The sequence below is a fragment of the Panthera leo genome, chromosome B2 (assembly GCF_018350215.1).
Source record: "Panthera leo isolate Ple1 chromosome B2, P.leo_Ple1_pat1.1, whole genome shotgun sequence".
Classification (NCBI taxonomy): Eukaryota; Metazoa; Chordata; class Mammalia; order Carnivora; family Felidae; genus Panthera; species Panthera leo.
In genome coordinates this window covers 123,702,027-123,720,819 of record NC_056683.1, presented here as the reverse complement: position 1 = coordinate 123,720,819, position 18,793 = coordinate 123,702,027, and the positions used below count along the sequence as shown (strand labels likewise).

The following is an 18,793-nucleotide window of genomic DNA, read 5'->3' as shown; positions in this document are numbered from 1 at the left end:
TATTGTGGGCACCCAGCTTTGGGAGCAGTAGAAAGGCACCAGGAAGCCTTAATTGGAGGAGAAGCATCCCCAGGTCTCTGGTTTACAAGCATAGGTGACCAGTAAAGTTACTGGGAGGGCCAGATAGGGGATAGCGGAGGCAAAAAGACAGAAGGAGGCTGGGGCCCAGGCCGGAGTGGCGCAAGGATAGAGGGGAAGGGGTGGATTGGAGGGACATTTTGGAGATACACTTCACGAAGTTTGGATGTGGAATGAGGGGAAAACATCTAGAGTGGCCAGGAAGATGGCGCCCTTCCCTGAGTATGAAAGGAAGGATGCAGGGATAGACTCTTATGAGTTCAAGGGACTGTATGACCTTCTACCCTTGTGTGTTACGAAGGTGACATTTCACAGCCCTGGAAGTGGAGATCCGGGCCAGGTGAAGCAAAGCCAGCGTCTCTTGTCTCATTTCTCAGCCCTCTGTGTGATGAGGTTCTTTGGGGTTTTTTTTTTTTTTTTTTTTTTTTTGGAGAATCATCCATTTCTGAGACTCTGAAGACAGCCACTGATTGTCTCCACCTCAGAAGAGTAACGTACACGCCCCAGCATAAAATTGTGCGTGTGCTTTCTAGGGCCCCCGGTCCGCGGAGGTCCATCCACAGCTCCAGATTGGAGCCCAGCCCTGACTGGCAACCTTGCCATCCTCCAAACGTGCCTTATGTCCCCGTGGCTGTGCCATTGTTCTGAGTCAGAGATAATTTGCTAATTATAAGTCACTTCCTATTTTAGAAGCCCTGATGACTTATGGTCAAATGCTCATGTTCATCATGCTGACTAAAGAATTGTAATTTTTAAACCCGGGTGAGAGATGGGAGGAAGAACAGACAGAAAGAGGGGAGGTGAATTTGAGGCTTTAGATTCCTCTGGGAAGGCATTCAGGTAGCTCATACAGGATGCGACTCGATGGGACACACAACTCCACCTGTATGTGATTCTTGCCTCATGGAACCCGACTTGAATACAAAGTACAGTACAGAAAAACAAGGTAGATTTTTTTAATGTTTATTTATTTTTAAGAGAGAGAGAGAGAGAGAGAGAGAGAGAGGGGCAGAGCACGAGCGGGGGAGGGGCAGAAAGACAGGGAGACACAGAATCCGAAGCAGGCTCCAGGCTCTGAGCTGTGAGCACAGAGCCCAATGTGGGGCTCCAGCCCACGAACCGCAAGATCATCACCTGAGCCGAAATTGGACACTTAACCAACTGAGCCACCCAGGTGCCCCCAGAAAGCGATGCCATAAGAAAGGCCTCAGCCAAATCCAGAATATGGGCTCTTCTACAGAAACGACCCAATTGCCCCCAACAAGGTAATAGGATGAAAAATTATAAGGGAATGTTCCAGACTAAAAGAGCCTTAGGCAATGGGAGCAATCCAAAGCAGTAGGACTATGTCTGTAAGTGGACAATCTGAGAAGTTAGAATACATACTTAGCATTGGATGACACTAAAGATAATTTAGGTAGGTATGAAAATGGTGGTTGTGGAAAACGAACAGTTATCCATTACAGATGCACACTGATGTACTTGTGGGTGTGAGGACACACCTGGGATTTGCTTTGAAATAATCTAGAAATAAGGAGGGAGTGACAGATAAAACAAATCTGGCAAAACGTTAGTAACTGTTGAAATCAGATGACGGATACATGGGGGCTCGTTATACTCTTACTTTCTTGTGTGTTAACATTTCCCACAATAGGTTAATTTTTTATTTTTTGAGAGACAGAGAGAGACAGAACATGAGCGGGGGAGGGACAGAGAGAGAGGGAGACACAGAATCCGAAGCAGGCTTCGGGCTCTGAGCTGTCAGCACAGAGCTCAATGAGGGGCCTGAACCCACAAGCCGTGAGATCGTGACCTGAGTTGAAGTCTGACGCTCAACCTACTGAGCCACCCAGGCGCCCCTCCCACAATAAGTTTAAAAAAAGATCATAAATGATTTTGTTCAAAGCACAGTTCTGAAATCTGGCTGATGATCAGAATCTCCTGGGGAGCTTTAAAAAAGTAGATTCTGGGAGCTGCAGTCCTCTTGAATTAAATCTTCTGCGGATATGTTTGCACTGGGTGGAAGAATGTGTCATTTTACAACTTCCTGAGACTCTGGTCCTGCCAGTCCTTGCGGTCACCACAGCCACAGGTCATCTCTTCCAAGTTCGGACCCAGGAGAAGATCTTATACCAGGCTTCCCTCCTCCCTCCTCTTTCTCTGTCTTTCCCGTCTCTCTCGGTGCTCCCCTCTCTTGCTTTCCTTTTATGCACTGCATTAAGGCCAAGGGCAGGAACCTTTAGAGGAGCACAGGAACCTAACGTCTCCTGGGAACAGGCACAGGTGGACCCCTCCCACTCCCGTCCAAGCCTCAGTGTCCTCACTGTGGAAGGATGCTCTACTCTCATGCGGTTAACAACGTTCTCAAAGTTCTCTTACTACCCAGGAGTGGGACATGTGTCCACTGCCCACGTGTACCTCGAAATGAAGCTGTTTGGGAAACATGGCCTTAATATTTGGGTCTCTTTCTTTCATCATTTGTAGACAAAAAACATTAAAATCTGTTCTTAAATAATTTATTTTTTAATAGTGACTTTTGTAAAAAGTTACACTTATTTAGGAAAACGTGAAGAAATCCAACAAACAACTATTAGAGACAACTAAATGTGCAAATTTCAAATGCTTTCTATATTAAGTATAAATAATTCCATCTTTTCACATTAAGAATGAAAATATTGATAAACACAAAATATTAAAATACCGACTGTAGAAGAACTAGCTGAACACTGAAGTTTATTTAAAATCTTTAGAAAAAAATTATTAAGATTGATGCCCGGCAAAGAGGCTGGTGGCATCCCAAGTGGCAAACATGTCAGATAACACATGTAAAGGCTACGTAGAGTTATAGACGGCTAATATTTTCAGATTGTAAGTTGCAGACCAAAAAAAAAAAAAAAAAAAGGCAGCCTTTACCTCTGGGAACAATGTGTTTCCCTGTTTTGTCTAGAACAAGTATGACAATAATACAAAGCATAACAAGAAACTGCAGGCTGAGGACAGAAAGAAATTTCCTTAAGCTCATGGTCACAGGGTTTTGCTGTCCCAATGCTAAGGGGCCACTGGATGTGAGGTCACTGCCAGCACCTGGGGACATAGCGTTAGCATAGCAAATAAAACCATCATTAAAGGCCACACCTTCCCCGTGACCTTCTCCAATCTCATCCCTGTTCCTTCCTAATCTTATCTCTAAGGAGGTAGGATACTCAGAGGCATGTCTCTACTGTTTCTTATCATATGGCTGAGAAGTGGCTCTGACCGAAAGCTTCATTAAGAAGCATGAGCTTTTAATGAATTAACCTTTGATGCAATTCCTTCTTTCTCAGGGAAGGCAAACCAAAGTGCATCGAAGAGGCCAAATCCCCAACGCAGTCAGGGACTTGTGCCAGTGCCGGTGACACGAGCCACTATGCCTATGTTATTTCAAGAAGACACTACATACAGCAAGCGTTTTCCCCAGGCAGAAGAAACGTCTTCATTTAAATAATCTTGAAATTTGCAATAAAATAAATAAAGTGACTTACGTAAACACAACAGGGAGCTCACTTTAACAAGGCAGCTGGTTAAATTCACGCAAGCTATATACAGACGGTGCCCCTGACAACAACCAGAAAATAGGTTATTATTCAGTCTTCCTACTTAAATCTCTAGGGCAGCATTTCACCGTAATAAGAAAAAAATCCCTCATACGTAATATAAGGGCACATTATACATGTACACACTTTGATGCACACCTCACCCTAACTTCGAAGGGAAGACGGTGATAACCAAGAGAGTCACACGTCTTCCCCCTATGGAAATAACTGGATTTTTCCAAGGTGCATACTGTAAAGAGCAGCTGGTTTGCTTTTCAGTGTGAACGTGTTCGGTCGCAGCAGCCTCAGAATCAGTCTGTGGATGCTTCTGCTTCTGCCGTGTCCGTGGGCAAGGAGCCAGGCAGGTGGGGAAAAACCACTAACTACTGACTCTCTGAATATGTCCACTCTCCCTGAGCTTCCCGGGCGTCGGGCAGAGGGCCCGCGGGCCGTGGGGCTTCGGCTTCACGTCTGTGAGCGAGGCCGACGCGGGGCTGGCCGAGAGGAAGGGCTCCGGGTTCCCCGGCCAGCCCGGGACGACGGAGCGGTCCTGCCACGCATCCCGAGGCCACGCGGCTCCCGGCCTTCCGCGTGGCAGGTGAGGACGAGCTCTGGGCCGGACCGACACCATCCACCGCCAGTCGCTAGCTTCGCTCGAGGGCCGCCTGGGAACGCTCCCCGCGACGGCGACCGAGAGCTTATCTTCCCTCCCGGCTGGAAGCCACCGGGAGCTCTCTGCCTCGGGGATGGCCCTCGGCGGCGTCAGTGCGTTTAGGGCATAGCACCATGCTGGCTAGTGGCTCGAGGCCCCCGGCGGCCGGGCGGGCCACCGCTGCCGTCAGCCGTACAGCTGCTTGAACTGGAAGCACTCGTTGCAGTAGCCGTTACACTTGGCGTTGCCGAAGTGGTCGCAGGCGGGGGCGCGGCAGCGCTGCTTGGGCGGCTCCTCGGGGGCCGGCTCGCCCCGGTGCGGCGTGGGGCCTGCTCGCTGGCTGAGGTGCTGGCACTCCATGCAGAGCTCCTCGCTGCGGCAGGCCAGGATGTTCTTGCAGGAGGCCCGGGCGCACTTGGGCCTCGAGGCGCTCGGTGTGGTCCGAGGCACATCTCTGCGCTGGCTCGATCTCTGAGAGGGAAGAACAGAGGGAACGGTGGGTCCCGCTACTCAGGGACAGCACGGGGCAGTCTCAGTGGACAGCGTGGGTTCTGCAAGGAGCTCTACGGGGCGCAGAGCATCCCCCTGGTCCAGGGAACCAGAGTTCCGGGCGCAGTCTGGGAACAGGAGCTGTCCGCGGACGCTTCCTCCTGGTCCCATGAAAGCAGGCCTGGCCCCAGGGAGGCCAAGTGGAGCCCCCAAGCCTCACCCGGAGGCCTGCGAATGCTGGCCCGGCTCGCCTCTGCTTGCGTGAATAATAAGCTGCCCTTATTTAAACTCCCTGCCATCTATGAACAGGACAGGCATCCGACAGCCAAAGCTGGCTTTTCTTAGGTGCCATTGCGCAGAGGCCCGGGGATGCTCTGCCTCCTCCCCGTCTCGTAGTAAAGGATTACTTGAGGAAGTCTGCTAGCCTCTTAGATGCCCGTGCTTCGACTACAAACCCAAGAAGTCTCTGGTCAGCATCTAGCTTTTTGGAGGCTTTAGGAGGTTTAAGTGTTGTTGTTTTTTTTTAATTTTTTTAATGTTTATTTATTTGTGAGAGAGAGAGAGACAGACCAAGTGTGAGCGGGGGAGGGGCAGAGAGAGAGGGGGAGCCACAGAATCCAAAGCAGGCTCCAGGCTCCGAGTTGTCAGCACAGAGCCCAACGCAGGGCTCGAACTCACGGACCGTGAGATCATGACCTGAGCCAAAGCCAGATGCTTAACAGACTGAGTGAGCCACCCAGGAGCCCGCCCAGAAGGCTTTATGAGGTTTTAATCTACGGCTGGCTTTATTTACTTTTCAGTTAATTATTTACCTATTAAAAGCTTTTATTTATTTATTTTGAGACAGAGACAGCCCCGAGTGGGGAGGGGCAAAGAGAGAGAGGGGGAGACAGAATCCCAAGCAGCCTCCACACTGTCAGCGCAGAGCCCAATGCAGGGCTCGAACTCGTGAAACTGTGAGATCCTGACCTGAGCAGAAACCAAGAGTCGGACGCTTTACAGACTGAGCCACCCAGGCGCCCCTATTTACTTTTCAAATGCATTCTAAAGTATCCTTCGGCCATGAAAATCAAGAGCCGCTGCTGCAGTTCCAACCCTGGGCGCCACAGTGACCCTGCCTCCCTCCCATTCCTCCCCGGAACAGGGGGGAAAGTCTGCTTGTCACCGTGGGGCAGCAAGGAGGGCTGGCCCAGCGGGGAGGGGGGAGGACCTCAAAATGTCTCACCAGGTGCTCTTCAGTCCTTTTCGCCTCGTGAAATCTCTGGGTCTGCGCTTCGATGAAACACTTCTGGCAGTACCCTTCGAACACGGTGCTTCCGAGGGTGCCGCATTCCCTCCCCAGGCAGGGGACGGCATTCTGGAACCTGGGGGCCGTGGGACTGGCCTTCGTGGAGGCGGCGACGAAATCTAAAAGACAGGGGGTGCTGATCAGTGCCACGGGTGGTCTCTGGGCAGGGAGAGACACTGACATTAGAGGAACAAAACAGGTTTTGGACACAGATTCGGGCAGCCTGCGGGGGGGGGGGGGGGGCGGGTACATGCAGCGAGGCCTTTTGTAAATGCAGCCGAGTCAAAGACAGTAATGATAATGCCATTACTGACACATCTTTGACTGTACAAATCTCTCATTTTTGGACGTGCTGCACCGGCCAGGCACAGCTACTATGCAGAGGCATTAACTGCCCGTCCCTCTTTCAAATTAGATTTTCAGCACATCGGTGGGGACTTCCCTCTCTCGGGCTACTGCTCTTCAGATTTTGGGTTTTCTCTATTGCATCTAAGTCTCCAAAGAAGTCTTGGTTAAACTCTACCTTATAAATGCCAGACACTCAACGGCCTCGTTCGCGAAAACAAATTCTACGGATGCTACCTACGAGGCGCTGTAGGGTTTTGGAAGGTAGTTTCCTGTGCCTTTCGCCTCCACGTGGGGCTGGCACAGCCTCGGTGACCGTCCCTCTGTGCAAGCCGCACCTGGCCCCATCGCCCAGAGCAGCCGCCTTCTTGAAGCTCAGGAACTAAACCGCTTCGAGACAGGGGTTTTGAAACGGGAGTTGGGAAATCGATCATGTCACTCACGTTTGTTTTCTCTGTACTCGATGAAACACAGCGTACAGAAGCCTTTGTTTTCTGGAGTCCCGAAATACATGCAGCCGGCTTTTCTGCACTTGCTCGTCCCTGTCCTGTCCCCTGGAGTCCGTGGGGCCTGAGAGAGGCAGCCAGAGGGAGCCTCGGTCCCGGCTCTGCGGCAAGAGTGTGGGGAGAGACTCTGGATGAGCTGCGAGGGGTCCGACTTGGACCTCTGGTGACAGGAAGGAGGGACGCTGGAGCTGAGGCCCGAGGAGGGCTCCGCCGTAGTCCTTTTGAAGCAAGTACTGCAGATCCCATTAAACGTCCTGGTGACATCCTGCAGGCAGGCTCGGCACTTCCCGGGGTCTAAGTGCCTCATGCTGTCCGAGGTGTGGCCCGCGTTAAGCTGCCGGGCCTGGTGGCACCGCTCACAGAATCCGTTGTGCTGCACATTCAGCGTGAAAGGGCAGCCGGGGCTCCTGCATTTCATGGCGGTGGTCTCGCTGAACAGGAAAAGGCTGGGCGCCGTCGGAGGGGCCGAATGAGGCCCCCCGGTCGGCTCCTCGGGGCTCCAGCCCACGGGCTCGTAGGCCTCACCCCGCGAGGCCCCTGCCGCCATGCCTGGGAGCCCCTCGGGGCCCAGCTTGGAGTGCAGCTTTGAGGACTTAGTGTGGTTGTTTTGCCGCCTCTCGGAGCACTCGTGGCACAAAGGCTGGGTGTTCACGGACATGAAGAAAGGACAGTTGGGCGTTTCACATTTTACGTCCATGAGGGAGAGCTGGGGCACGGAAGGTTCCAAAGGGTTCTGAGCATGCGCCTCTCTCCGCTCTTGCTCACTGTTCTCCTGCCACTTCTTGTACTCGTGCTGGACGAGTTCAAAGTAATCATCTACCAAGTTTATTTCTTTTGGTAAGTTAGCTTCATCCAGCCTAAAGACCAAAAGGCGATATATGAGACCACGTGGCCACACACACGACTTCACATCATTAGCTCACAGGGCAAAACTTTTAGCATGTGGCTTATGGCAGTAACTTGATAACCGTTCACTGAAAAGCAGGCCTATGATAAAGGGTTTGCACTCCTAGCACAGTCCTATACCGCTAAGAAGGCTTCATTATTTCAGGAACCACGGTCTTACTTAATCAATCTCGCGGCACCCCAAGTGACAGCTAATTCCAAAGAAAGGGCTATTCTGGGGCTGCCTCTATACCTAATCACTCTGGTCCTCTCTTAAAAAGTCACTTTTACCTTTTAACTCCTCAGAGATCCAATTTCTGGTAAGACATGACTCAGGGCATTCATTTGGGACTAGACTACTCTCTAGTTCAAACTACTCTGGGACTTTGTGTCCCGTGTTTTGCCGTTATTAATCTTAAACTTGTGCCCGGTCTCTATCAGCATGAACTGCTAGTCTCAGTCGAGGAGCGGAAGACACGCCCACGGGGCACTGTCCACTGACTTCTGATCATCTGTGATTTGTTCATCTCCACTGGAAGAAACTGATGCTCATAGGCCTTCATGGTCCTCTCTTGTACATTTCAAGTCCTAAGAAACGGGCATCCCTCTAACATAAAGCCCAGTGTTTAAGGTCTGGATACGTGCACAATGTGCACTCTGAGTCTCTCCTCCACCTTCCAAGTTGGCACAATCCTATGGCCGCCGTAGAAACCCAATCTACAACCCAGTCTGTGTCTGATGTGTCTGTCCTGACCGAGAAGCCAAGAGAAAAAGGCTTTTGTTCCCAAGGATTTTCACTTGCTGGCCCACTGCTAGGGCCATTCAACGAAACAAAACAAAACTATCGTTGGTTTAATATACTTAAAAGCCACAGTGCTGACCGTCGGCATCCAGATATGCAGGAAAATCGCTATGGATAAAGTACTTGTTCTCACGTGAAACCAAAGTTAGGACTGCCTCCGGTCACCCTCTCTGATTCATGTACACAACTCTGGATTTGTTTCACATTGGAGGAAACTGGCTTCGAATAGCTTTACTGTGGAGCTCGGGGGTGGCCTCAGCTTACGTGGCTGTCGTACAAACAGCTGAGGATGACAGAGGAAGAGAGCTAAGAGTAAACTCTTACTTTGCAGCATTGATCAAATGGGTGGTGCCGTGGTCCCAGCCTTGGACGGGGATTTCGATCACCATCAAGTACTCTTTCAAGAGCTTTTCCTTCATGTCGTTTTCAGGATCGGTCAAAAAGTGAACTTTTAAGTCTTCAAATCTTCCTCGCTCTCTGTTAACAAGTGGAACAGCTCGGATTTCTGGGGGAGGGGGGGCGGGAAACAAAGTAACACGTCAGCAACATGTGATTCCACTACATGAGATTATGTGTGAGGCCTCGCGGACGTAACGATTGCGGATGTAACGATTAAATTCCGAAAACACAAAAAGGATACAATTAAAGAACGGAAAAGTATTATCAAACTCAGCTGGTGGAGCAAACTGTACTAAACTCTAACATCCAGTGCTTTCTTCAGGAAGCTCAGGAAATACCAAGCAGCCTGGAGGCAGTGGATCTCACTGGTTAAATCCCAGAATTTAGAATCGGACTGATCCGAGTTTCGATCGTCTGTGACAGAAGGCAAGTTACTGAACCGCTCTGAGCTTCAAGGGTCTCATCTATAAAAACAAGGCCACCAATGCTTGCGGCCCATAAGGACGCTGTGGATGAAATGAAATAAAAATTATGTCCCTAAAGCACTTAGCACACTGCCGCTTCACTGGCTCTTCAAGCTATTATAATAATAGCTAACCTGACAGACCTTTACCTGCACCATGCCAGGGCTCTGTGCCTTACTTTGTCATGTGTCAATGGCAGCAGCAATGTGATGCTTCTATCTCCTACTTGAAATTACTGCCACACCATAAACAACGACAGCGGGGGTTACGATTACCGCTATTGCGGTACTGGTGCTAATCAGGCCCCTAACGGAACACCGTATCCAAGTAAAAGTAATAACCGTAAATGAGGTGATTGTAATGGGGCCCAAAGAGCCTGGTGTTCAGTGGGAACAGGGTGTCCCAGTATCGACCGGTAGTTACAAGTGTGGATTCACGCGCAGTTTTCTCACCAGGTCCGCTGTCCTTCAGGGTCACCAGGGGTACAAAGTGCTGGCTGTCGTAGCCGAGAATGATGGGGTATCGGTAGCATTCTTGGGCCGGCCAGTGGAGAGGCAGGTAAATCCCGCCCACCTTCAAAGGGGCGAAATTGGAACCCGATTCCAGACTTCTCAGCATTTTGTCTGTGCAGGGAAAGAGAAAGAGATAAATAAGGCCCGCTGGTGATTTTCACCCAATTCTCTTCAGCTGCTGTTGCCTATGACTTAGGTAGCATGGGTGTTTCCTAAGAGCTAAAGCATTAGAGCCGAACGGCACTTGAACACAAATAAGCAATCTACAGGCATCTCACCTGAAATGACAATGATTGGCCTTCTGAGTATGTTGCAAAGGACAAAGATGTGTATTTCTTCCAGCGAGTTATACTGAAGTCCACCTCGGGCCATGGGTGTGTCTGTGGATGCCATTTTGACGAGGCTGTCCCACTCATCGGTCCAATTCTAAGGAGAAGGGGTAAAGGGAAAAATCACAATTGAGTGAATGTTCTCAGCGTTAAAAACTCAGTCGACTTCGCTCTCTACTGATTCATTTATGTAACTCAGCTTACTTTTCCCCTTTCTGGAAACCATCATTCAAATGATCACCCTTTTTTCCCCATTTTGGTGTTCTTCCTTTATTTTTTCCACTAGAAGGCAAACTTAAAAAGTGGGGGAGGATGGGGACAGCACCTGTTCTCAAAAAAAAAAAAAAAAAAAAAATCCCTCATGAGGCATAGCACCAAAGCCCCTTACCCAAATGCACACAGAAATTCCAGGCCTGTGACTGAGAACAGTGAGGCCCACGTTTGAACTGGAATGGCAGGCTCAGTAAAGGATACAAAGGGCCAGTCAGATTGGAAAGCAACCGAAACACCACAGGCAAGGCCAGGAACAGAAGCCCTTCTGCTGAAAGGAAGAGACGCCACAGCTGGGAATCTGCTGCCTGGAAGCCCCCCCTGAGGTGGCAACAGCCTCAGGTTCATCCCATAGGAGGTTTCTGGTGTTTTCCACTGACTACGCTTTGCCTAGCCCAGTGCATGTGACCTTGTAAATCATAAGCTCCTTGAGAGCAGGGGTCTCGCCTGGGGAACCCCTGCCCACCAAGGAGCTCTATCAGCAGATACTGAACAGGGGAGCAAAACATACCCGAGTGTCGTAGCAAAGCCCCGTTTCCACAAACTCCTGAGACTTAAGAGACTCCAGCTGCCAGCGGAATTTAAAGTTGCGCGTATCTGTCTCCTTGAGAGTGCTGAAGAGTGCCTTCCTCAGGACCAAGTCTGTGTCCTGAACACCCCACATGTACTGGGAAGCAGCGTGCATGAGGCAGTTTCCATCACCTGAGGACAGAAGCAGCACACATCAAAGACCCAGCAAAGGTTTTCAGGATGTACTCGCCCTGGCTGGCGCAGGGCACTGAATGATAAGGCGTGAGAGAAATGCAAATGGCTTAATTTCTTAGTCAAAGGACACACTGAGAACACTTCACAAGCTAATGACAGATTTAAGGAAAAAACCATCCTTTTCACTCTTATTCTTAACGACTGATGCCAGCAGAGCAAAGGAGCCAGTGACTGATTATCAGGGGACCTTGGTTCTAGCCTAGCTCTGCCCTAACTAACTGATTTTGGTGTGACCTTGGGGGAAATTCCCCAGTTTCTGAGTATTTTTTCTCTTCGTGAATCGAGATCACTGGATTATAATCTCTAAAGCCCGTCCCTTTCTAGCATTCCTTGATGTTTTGGCTAAGACACTAGCGCTGTTACTCGCTGGCTCTAGAGAGAGCACACGGGGTCGTACGCACGAACCAGGAAGCTGGCCTGGCTCCCTTCACTAGACAGGGACGGTCTGGCTATGACTCAGTGGTAAATGACTTGACCATTCCGCTGAAGACTTTGGGGCCTGGGAGTTTCCTCTCCTGGTTTATACAGTGGGATTGAGACTCTCGAATTACCTACCGCCAGCCTGCCTTTGAGCATTCTGAGAAAAAGACAGGTCTAACTTTATTCCATTAATTTGTTACTTTCACAGATGAAAACCCACGATTCAAGAGACTGCCTTTTTCCCCAACCTCCAAACAATAAACGTTTGGGGGGAATGTGCAATACCAAAAAAGTTAACTCCTTACTCTCTGTTGGCAAGCGCACAGTTGTTTTTATCGAGAAAAGTTCACTTGTTTTCTTACATTACTCCCCAAGTAGGGCTATAAAAGCTTCTGAAATCTTTTTTTTTTTTTTATCAGATTTTAATTATAGTCAAACTGTAAAAAAACCAAAACAGAACACCAAAGAAAACCCCTCACATACACATCTCCACAGCCAGCATCCCTGCAATTTACACACAAAGACTAGCTAAATAAAATATTGAGACACACGAGCAAAAAAAAGATCGCGCAGTCCTTTGTCTTGGCAGAAGTGTGGCAACGACTGCATTCTGTTGAAATTTCCCCTTTGCAAAATCTAGAGCAAAGATAAGGCTTTTTTTTTTCTTCTTCTTCTTCTCGCGCTTACTTTCAGTTCTTTATTGAGAGGCACCAGTACAAAATTCCCTAAGTAACATCAGGAATTCCCCAGCGCCAAGTTATTTGACTAGCAATTGAGCAACAGCTATTGTACTTTTTGTTCTGGTGCGCAGACATTTAAACTGTGAAGCGCACCCTGGACTTTCCAAGTGGGCGTGGCCAGGGTGAGCTGGAATAAGGCTATTCATTATACAAGTGAAATAGCTGTAGCCAATAGACGCTGGAATTTTTCACATGAAGTTTCAATTTTATGCCACCTACTCCCTTCCTCATTCACCACAGTCTCATATCCTCAAATGCAAACTTGTGAATCACCCCCTCCCCAAACAGACCATTCACTCTGTAGAACCCACCTAGAGGGGGAAGGTGGTTGTTTTTTTTTTTTTTTTTTTTTTTTAAAGGTGCTAATAAAAACCGGAGTGAAAATTTGTTTTTCCCCCTCCCCTAAATATCTTTTCTTCCTTTTCCAGAATTTTAAGGCATTTTCTTGAACCTGGTGAAATAAAAGGATCTGGGCCCCCAAATCCCTATTGCCCAGCAAATGGTATCAAAATGCATTTGCCTTTGCAGCTTTATTTGTAGCATGAACCCTTACTGGCTTAAATGACCTATCTTTGCAAGACAAGTGTTTACTATTTATATACATCGTTGTTGTTTTTTTTTTTCTTAAGGAGAATTTCAACCTAAAATGTCAGTTAACTCTGTTAATGATAAGATGGTTTTCCTCTTCCTACCACATTACTAATTTGGCAGAATCTCTCTGTTTCCAACTCTCCCAAAGTTCACTGTGTCGCTTTTTTGGTAACAAAAATGGGAGAGAGTTAAAACCACAAACTGTCAGGAATATAAACCCCTTGAGGATGACTTAACATAATTACCCACTTCTATGCATCACTTGATTTAAGGCCAAGAACAATGTAAACCCTACCTATTCCCAGTTTTCATTCTACCTTTAATTCCAAGAACCTGTGCTTCAAAAGTAGAGACAACATGTTGAAGTAACGCACAAGACCACCCAGGACATAGCAAAATACGTATCTCCAATCACTCCACTTACCCAACTCCAAAATAGCCAAAGATAGTGTACCAACTAAGTTAATTAACTTAATACTCTTATCGTCTCCTTGTCAACAAGGATCTCCTCTGCTTGGATGTATTATTTGGATTGAGGTGGTCTTAACGAAGGACTGTTGTGGATGTAAGAACCTAAGATTCCTGTCCTCACTTAGACTATGAGCGTTTCATTGATCGTGAACAGTCTATTTGCTTCTTGTGATAATTAGCTATATGCTAATGCAGGATTTTGCATCTGCATAAAACAGTACGCTTGGATGTTTCCATGATATACCTACTCTTGCTCAAAGGAAGTAATCAAAATACAAAACAATAAAGCTTAGAACAGGAAACAGCTACTCGTGGTAAAGGGCCATTGGGCAGACACAGACAGCAAAGAAATTCAGAACTAGGAATCCCTAAAAATAATAAAGTAGAGGTCTAAAGTCTGTGCCAAAAAGCTCAAGTACCTTTCTATCTCATATCATGGGACCAAAACCAACAGAACCGAGGTAAGAGCAGAGCCGACAACAAGGGGCCCCTTTTGTCCTCAACAGCCATTCACTGGTTAAGCCACACATGCAATCAATTCAAGAAGTGTAAGGTCATTATCACAAGCATCCTCTAATGGGAGTGGGAAATAACAACAGTAATACTAGTTTTCACACCATGCTTTCCTTTTGAACTGAAAACCTTTTAAGGTTTCCACTACTGGCCAGGGAAGGGTATTTTACAAAGGACTAAACAGACAGCCCCAGCAATTAGATACGGAAGTCATCTAATGGGAGGCATGGTGTTTAGAAATGCATTCCTCGAGCCTCAGTGCCTCTGCTGTCTAAGACACACAACTACAGAGTAGCCTTAACAAAAATAGTGGCAAAGGAAGCTTGCTTTCATCACATGCCTATCATAGAGTTTCTACACCGAAGCATCCACGGTCTCAAGAGACTCGCGTCTGGGCTAGTGCGACCAGAATTTGACGAATTCTGCCGGCACCGTGGCGGCCAGCCCCGAGACCAAGCTTACCGTTCGTTTTCAGGGCCACCAGCTTCCTGACTTCTCGACACCAGTTCAGCTTCTTCTGGCTTTCGAGGGAGGCCTGGATGGTTCTGTCAATGAGCGCTTTGTGGATGATCTCCCGAAACTGGGGACAAAACTGGCAAGTTCTGAACATTTCCAGCGTGTACCGGTGCATGGATTTGAAATGGTGAATGATCCCGTTGGTAGGCTTAAATATATCTTCTGGAGTTCTCTCTCGTATCTTCACAGCTTTCCTCATGTTGCTCAAATACAAAGCCTGGGGAAGGAGTTGTTCAGCCATGGTGCTCTGCAACACCTGAAGAAGAGGGGGGCACAAAACCCATTCCATGAGTCCAACTTCGATACCGCTCCTATATAGCTGGCGGCAGGAAACCCCTGTGTTTGATCTGGTCATTACCCTGATCTGTAGGCAAAAGATCTTAGCCGCCTCTAGTCCCAGGATACTAGCTGGCCCCCAAGATGAACTCACACTGGACTGTTTTAAGTTACATCACTTTTACAGATTAGTCTAAACAAGAGAAGGAAGGCGGAGAGTGGGTACTGAGGAGGAGGGGAATAACCCGTGTTTTCAGTAACGTTTGTCAGGGAGCCAAGCCCATCTGTCAGCGACAGGTACTGTACCTCATAACCAACAAGTCCCCATCTCATTCTGACGCTACTCTGACACAGCCACTGGATCTCAGGAGCCCTGAATGCCAATGCCAGGCACAAGGTAGTCCTGACAAGTCCGTGGCTCCTCCCCTATGACCACTCCCCTTGCTCTTAGGCAAAGCCTTGATTCATCTCGTCAGCCCTCCCTCCCTATACTGGAAAGTAAATGTTTTGTGAGAAATCTTGAAATATTATGCTGTCACATAGGCTGCTGATTCCCCCTTTAGCCCCAAGGTGAAATATTTATAAAGAGCTTATTTCTAAAATGTATTCTAAGATTTATAGAGAGTTAAAATTGAGTATGTTATAACCAACGAAAAAAGCCTATTTCCAGTAAGATGCTTTGCAGTTTTAAGACCAGACAATAAGCAATCTTTCAGAACCTCTCCACTGAACTTTACAAGATCAGAATAAGAAACAGAAAAATAACAATAACAGAAGAAGAAATTTCACACTTCCAAGAGCAGGCATTAGAGCTCAATCATTTCAACTGCCAACCAGATTTATGATCAACCAACACTTGGATAATACACCCCCCCCCCCCTGCCCCCCGCCGTCTTCACCGTGAAATCTTTAAGCATTCTTTCTTTCTGGTAGAAAGAAATGAAAGTCTGGAAGCAGATAAGGAATGATGTTTCAGCCAGGGGGACACTCAGGACAAATGAAAGAAGACGGGGCAAACCCCAGCATCTACAACCCACGCCAACGGCATGGGATGTTGTGAATTGGTACAACGTGGGATCTTTGCAGTGTGTGGCTGTGTAGAAACCCAGTTCTCATTCCTAAGCCTCAGGAGGGTGCCTCACAATACATCTGGGTTTCCAAGATGAGACAAAGATGGGTTTAGAGCATGAAGATATTCCCTAGGAAGTTTCATGGGAATTGTTAATCTCACTCCTGTATCATAGTATGTGTATTTAACTAGGCAAGCTTTTAGTTGAGAAAGACCTTAAACCTATCTACGAATGAGAAGAAACCTAGATTTTAGGGAAGCCACTCCTAGGTGGGACTTCGCTCTCTTAAAGCCATTGATAAAGTGGTTTAAATTCTTGTGGCTCAAGGTAGAGAGGTTGGACTAGATGACCCTGACGTTGCTTCCGAGGAGTTTTCTGGTGATCGCTTTGGACAAGGATTCCTATCCTGATTGCCAGTGAGGCCTGGGAGACGTCACTCTCTGGGTCAGCTGGTAACCTGTTCTTTGACGTCAGACATTCTCTGAAGGTGGAAATGAGCAAAATTACAACAGGACCCCAAGCACAATGAAGGGACAGAAACATTACACACATTTCTGCTTTGTGGCACGGCAAAAGTCTCGCAGTGTCACTCATTCATCTGTTCATCACTCAAGAAGCACTGCCTGACCACCTACTGAAGGTCGAGTGCCATGCTTGATGCTGGGGCTAAAAAATCAAAGTTGACCCTATACCCGGTCTGCAGCCAAGGCAACAGAAGCACAGGTCCGCCTCAGGTTCCACACCATCCAGCGCAGAGAGCTCTGCCCAGATGCCACAACTTCCAACACCTGCCCCTCGCTATTCCCACAACGCAAGGTGTTCCCACAAGCGCCTGCTGCTCTCAGAGGGGAAGAGGCGGGAAGGGAAAAGATTTGAAACAAGCTAAGTGCTGCCTTTTTGTTTTTCTGGGTCTTCTATTATTCTCTTCTGACTTAAAAATCTTTCAGCAAAGACCTTAATTAGTCAGGGCTGTAAACCATATGCAAGACATGCAAATGTCAATACTGGATGGCTCAAGGTCATCTCATTCACAGGCTTAGCCTTGCACAGTGTGCAGAAGTGCCTCCTTAAAAGAATCAAGACGCACAGCCCAAGCTCCCCGTTCTTGGACTTCTCCACATTTAAGATTAAGGAATAGATTCTCCTCACCTATGATTGCCATGCCCTTCCAGGTCAAGATGTACGCTGTTACCCTTAACATTACTTTTACGCTGGTTACCTCACTGGCTTTTTATCCACAAATGCCTCACCCGAATTTCAGGAAAAGTATCCCGCCGACACTTCAAACATTGCACGAGGAATTGTAAAAATCAAAGAAGCACCTTAGACAGCGAGAAGGGGGCAGTAACTAACTGGCTGTTCAGTCACTGGGGACACTAGCGCTGTGGTCCAGAGAGAGCTGTTTCATGAACAATGGTTCTCTCCAAATGCTGCCCCCCGACACTAGACCAGACCAGCTTTCCAAGGAAAGAAGATCAGAGACAGGGAGAACTGAAAACAAAGCGGTCTCAAAAGAGCTGAGCTCCTTCCTTACTTAATACCACTGCTTTCCTGAGAGGCCAGGTGGCAGGATGTGGGACGACCCGGGCTGACAAAGACTGTCTGACTGTGGGGTAGGGGCTGGGGCAGGGGCCCGCAGAACACTGTGAACCAGAGGAGGAGCACCCGAAAAGCAGGCCAACGCGCACACTGGTCTTAACGCTGCTTCCAACAGAAAAAGATGAACGCCTGTCCCTCGACCCCACCCACCTCCTTGCACTTAACTTGGAGTGTCTCTGCAAGCTGTCCCTGGACAGGCAGGCTGGCTGAGTCCCCCACCCCCGCCCGGTTCAGTTGCCTCTGCGACACCCCACCCGGCGGTGGGCTGGGTTTGCACAATCTGCCAAGAAGCCACAGCGGTTCTGCAAGGTCTACGTGTCCAAAAGCATGCAGAGCTTGACTTAAAAATAAAGAAAGGCACGAAAAGGAGCAAAGCACCAACGACCACCGACCTAGCAGTCCGGAGGCGATTCTCCACCAGTCCGCTGCAGCGTAAGTTTTTTTGCAGCATGTAAAAGGGCCGGTTGGCTGGACGAATCCAGAGCTGTCACCCCAACATCTGGCGCGGCGACCTCAACTCCTAGCATTTCAAGAGCTACAATGGGCACATACGGCCAACAAACTCCCCTCCAGCACCGCTGCAAAGCCCACGCCAGCTAGACGAGGCCAGCCCGCGAGACGCTGCCAATTCCACACCCGCAGCCCTGGCCCCGCGGAGCCGCTGGGCAGACGGCACGGGGACGCGGCGGTTACCTGTCCCGGCCGCGCGATCCTCTTCCAAAGTCCCAAGTCCAGGTCAGGACCGGCGCGCGCAGTGGGCCGGGATCGATGCGGCGCGGAGGAGGCGCCCCATGGACTCCGGAGCCAGGCGCTCGCTCGCTCGCTGGCCGGGCCGGCCGGGGGTGTGATCAAGACGGCTGCCGCCGCCACCGCCGCCGCACTTCTCCCGGCGGCTGCTGTCACCGCTCCGCCCCCGCGGGCTCCGAGCTCGCTGCACTTGGCCCGCTGCGAAGTCTGCAGACTGCCAGTTCTCTTTTTCCCTTTCTGTTTTACCGCCGGCGGAGGGTCGGGGGGGATTTCCACCCAGGGACTTTCCAGTCACGTGACGCCGGGCCCGGCGCCGAGAGCCGCGGGTCGCCGGCCGCCAGGGGGCGCAGGGCGCGCAGAGGGCGCGGGACGCGCTGGAGGGGCAGCTGGCGCAGGAGGCGAGCGGCGCCCCGCCCCGCTCCGCCCCGTCCCGCCCTCCGCGCGAGAAACTCCTGCGCCCCGCCCCCGGGTGTCCCCGCGTGAGTCACCTGGGC

The 18,793-nt window shown here is 49.3% G+C and overlaps 1 protein-coding gene across 3 annotated transcripts; it reads right to left on the bottom strand.

Moving 5' to 3' along the window:
- Positions 1-4,476: 4,476 nt before the first annotated feature.
- TNFAIP3 (TNF alpha induced protein 3) lies at positions 4,477-18,514 on the bottom strand. Of its 3 annotated transcripts, none has more exons than XM_042939933.1 (9): positions 18,246-18,514; positions 14,554-14,863; positions 11,103-11,293; positions 10,271-10,418; positions 9,933-10,103; positions 8,942-9,122; positions 6,868-7,787; positions 6,017-6,198; positions 4,477-4,773 (listed from the first exon to the last, which is right to left on the bottom strand). In XM_042939933.1, the coding sequence occupies exons 2-9, from the start codon at positions 14,846-14,848 to the stop codon at positions 4,489-4,491; spliced, it is 2,373 nt and encodes a 790-aa protein (XP_042795867.1). In that variant the 5' UTR covers positions 14,849-14,863; positions 18,246-18,514; the 3' UTR covers positions 4,477-4,488. The 3 variants fall into 3 exon arrangements, with proteins under 3 accessions (XP_042795867.1, XP_042795868.1, XP_042795866.1); XM_042939934.1 differs by lacking the exon at positions 18,246-18,514 and adding an exon at positions 17,945-18,234; XM_042939932.1 differs by lacking the exon at positions 18,246-18,514 and having other exon boundaries at positions 14,554-15,738.
- Between the last annotated feature and the right edge of the window lie 279 nt (positions 18,515-18,793).

Excerpts from the sequence above, each read along its gene's own strand:
- TNFAIP3 (XM_042939932.1), bottom strand. The coding sequence starts at position 14,962 with ATGACCAGATCAAACACAGGGGTTTCCTGCCGCCAGCTATATAGGAGC. Across the intron at positions 11,294-14,553 it reads GGTGGCCCTGAAAACGAACG|GTGATGGAAACTGCCTCATG; the intron begins GTAAGCTTGGTC and ends TTCTGTCCTCAG. Across the intron at positions 7,788-8,941 it reads CATTTGATCAATGCTGCAAA|GCTGGATGAAGCTAACTTAC; the intron begins GTAAGAGTTTAC and ends TTTGGTCTTTAG.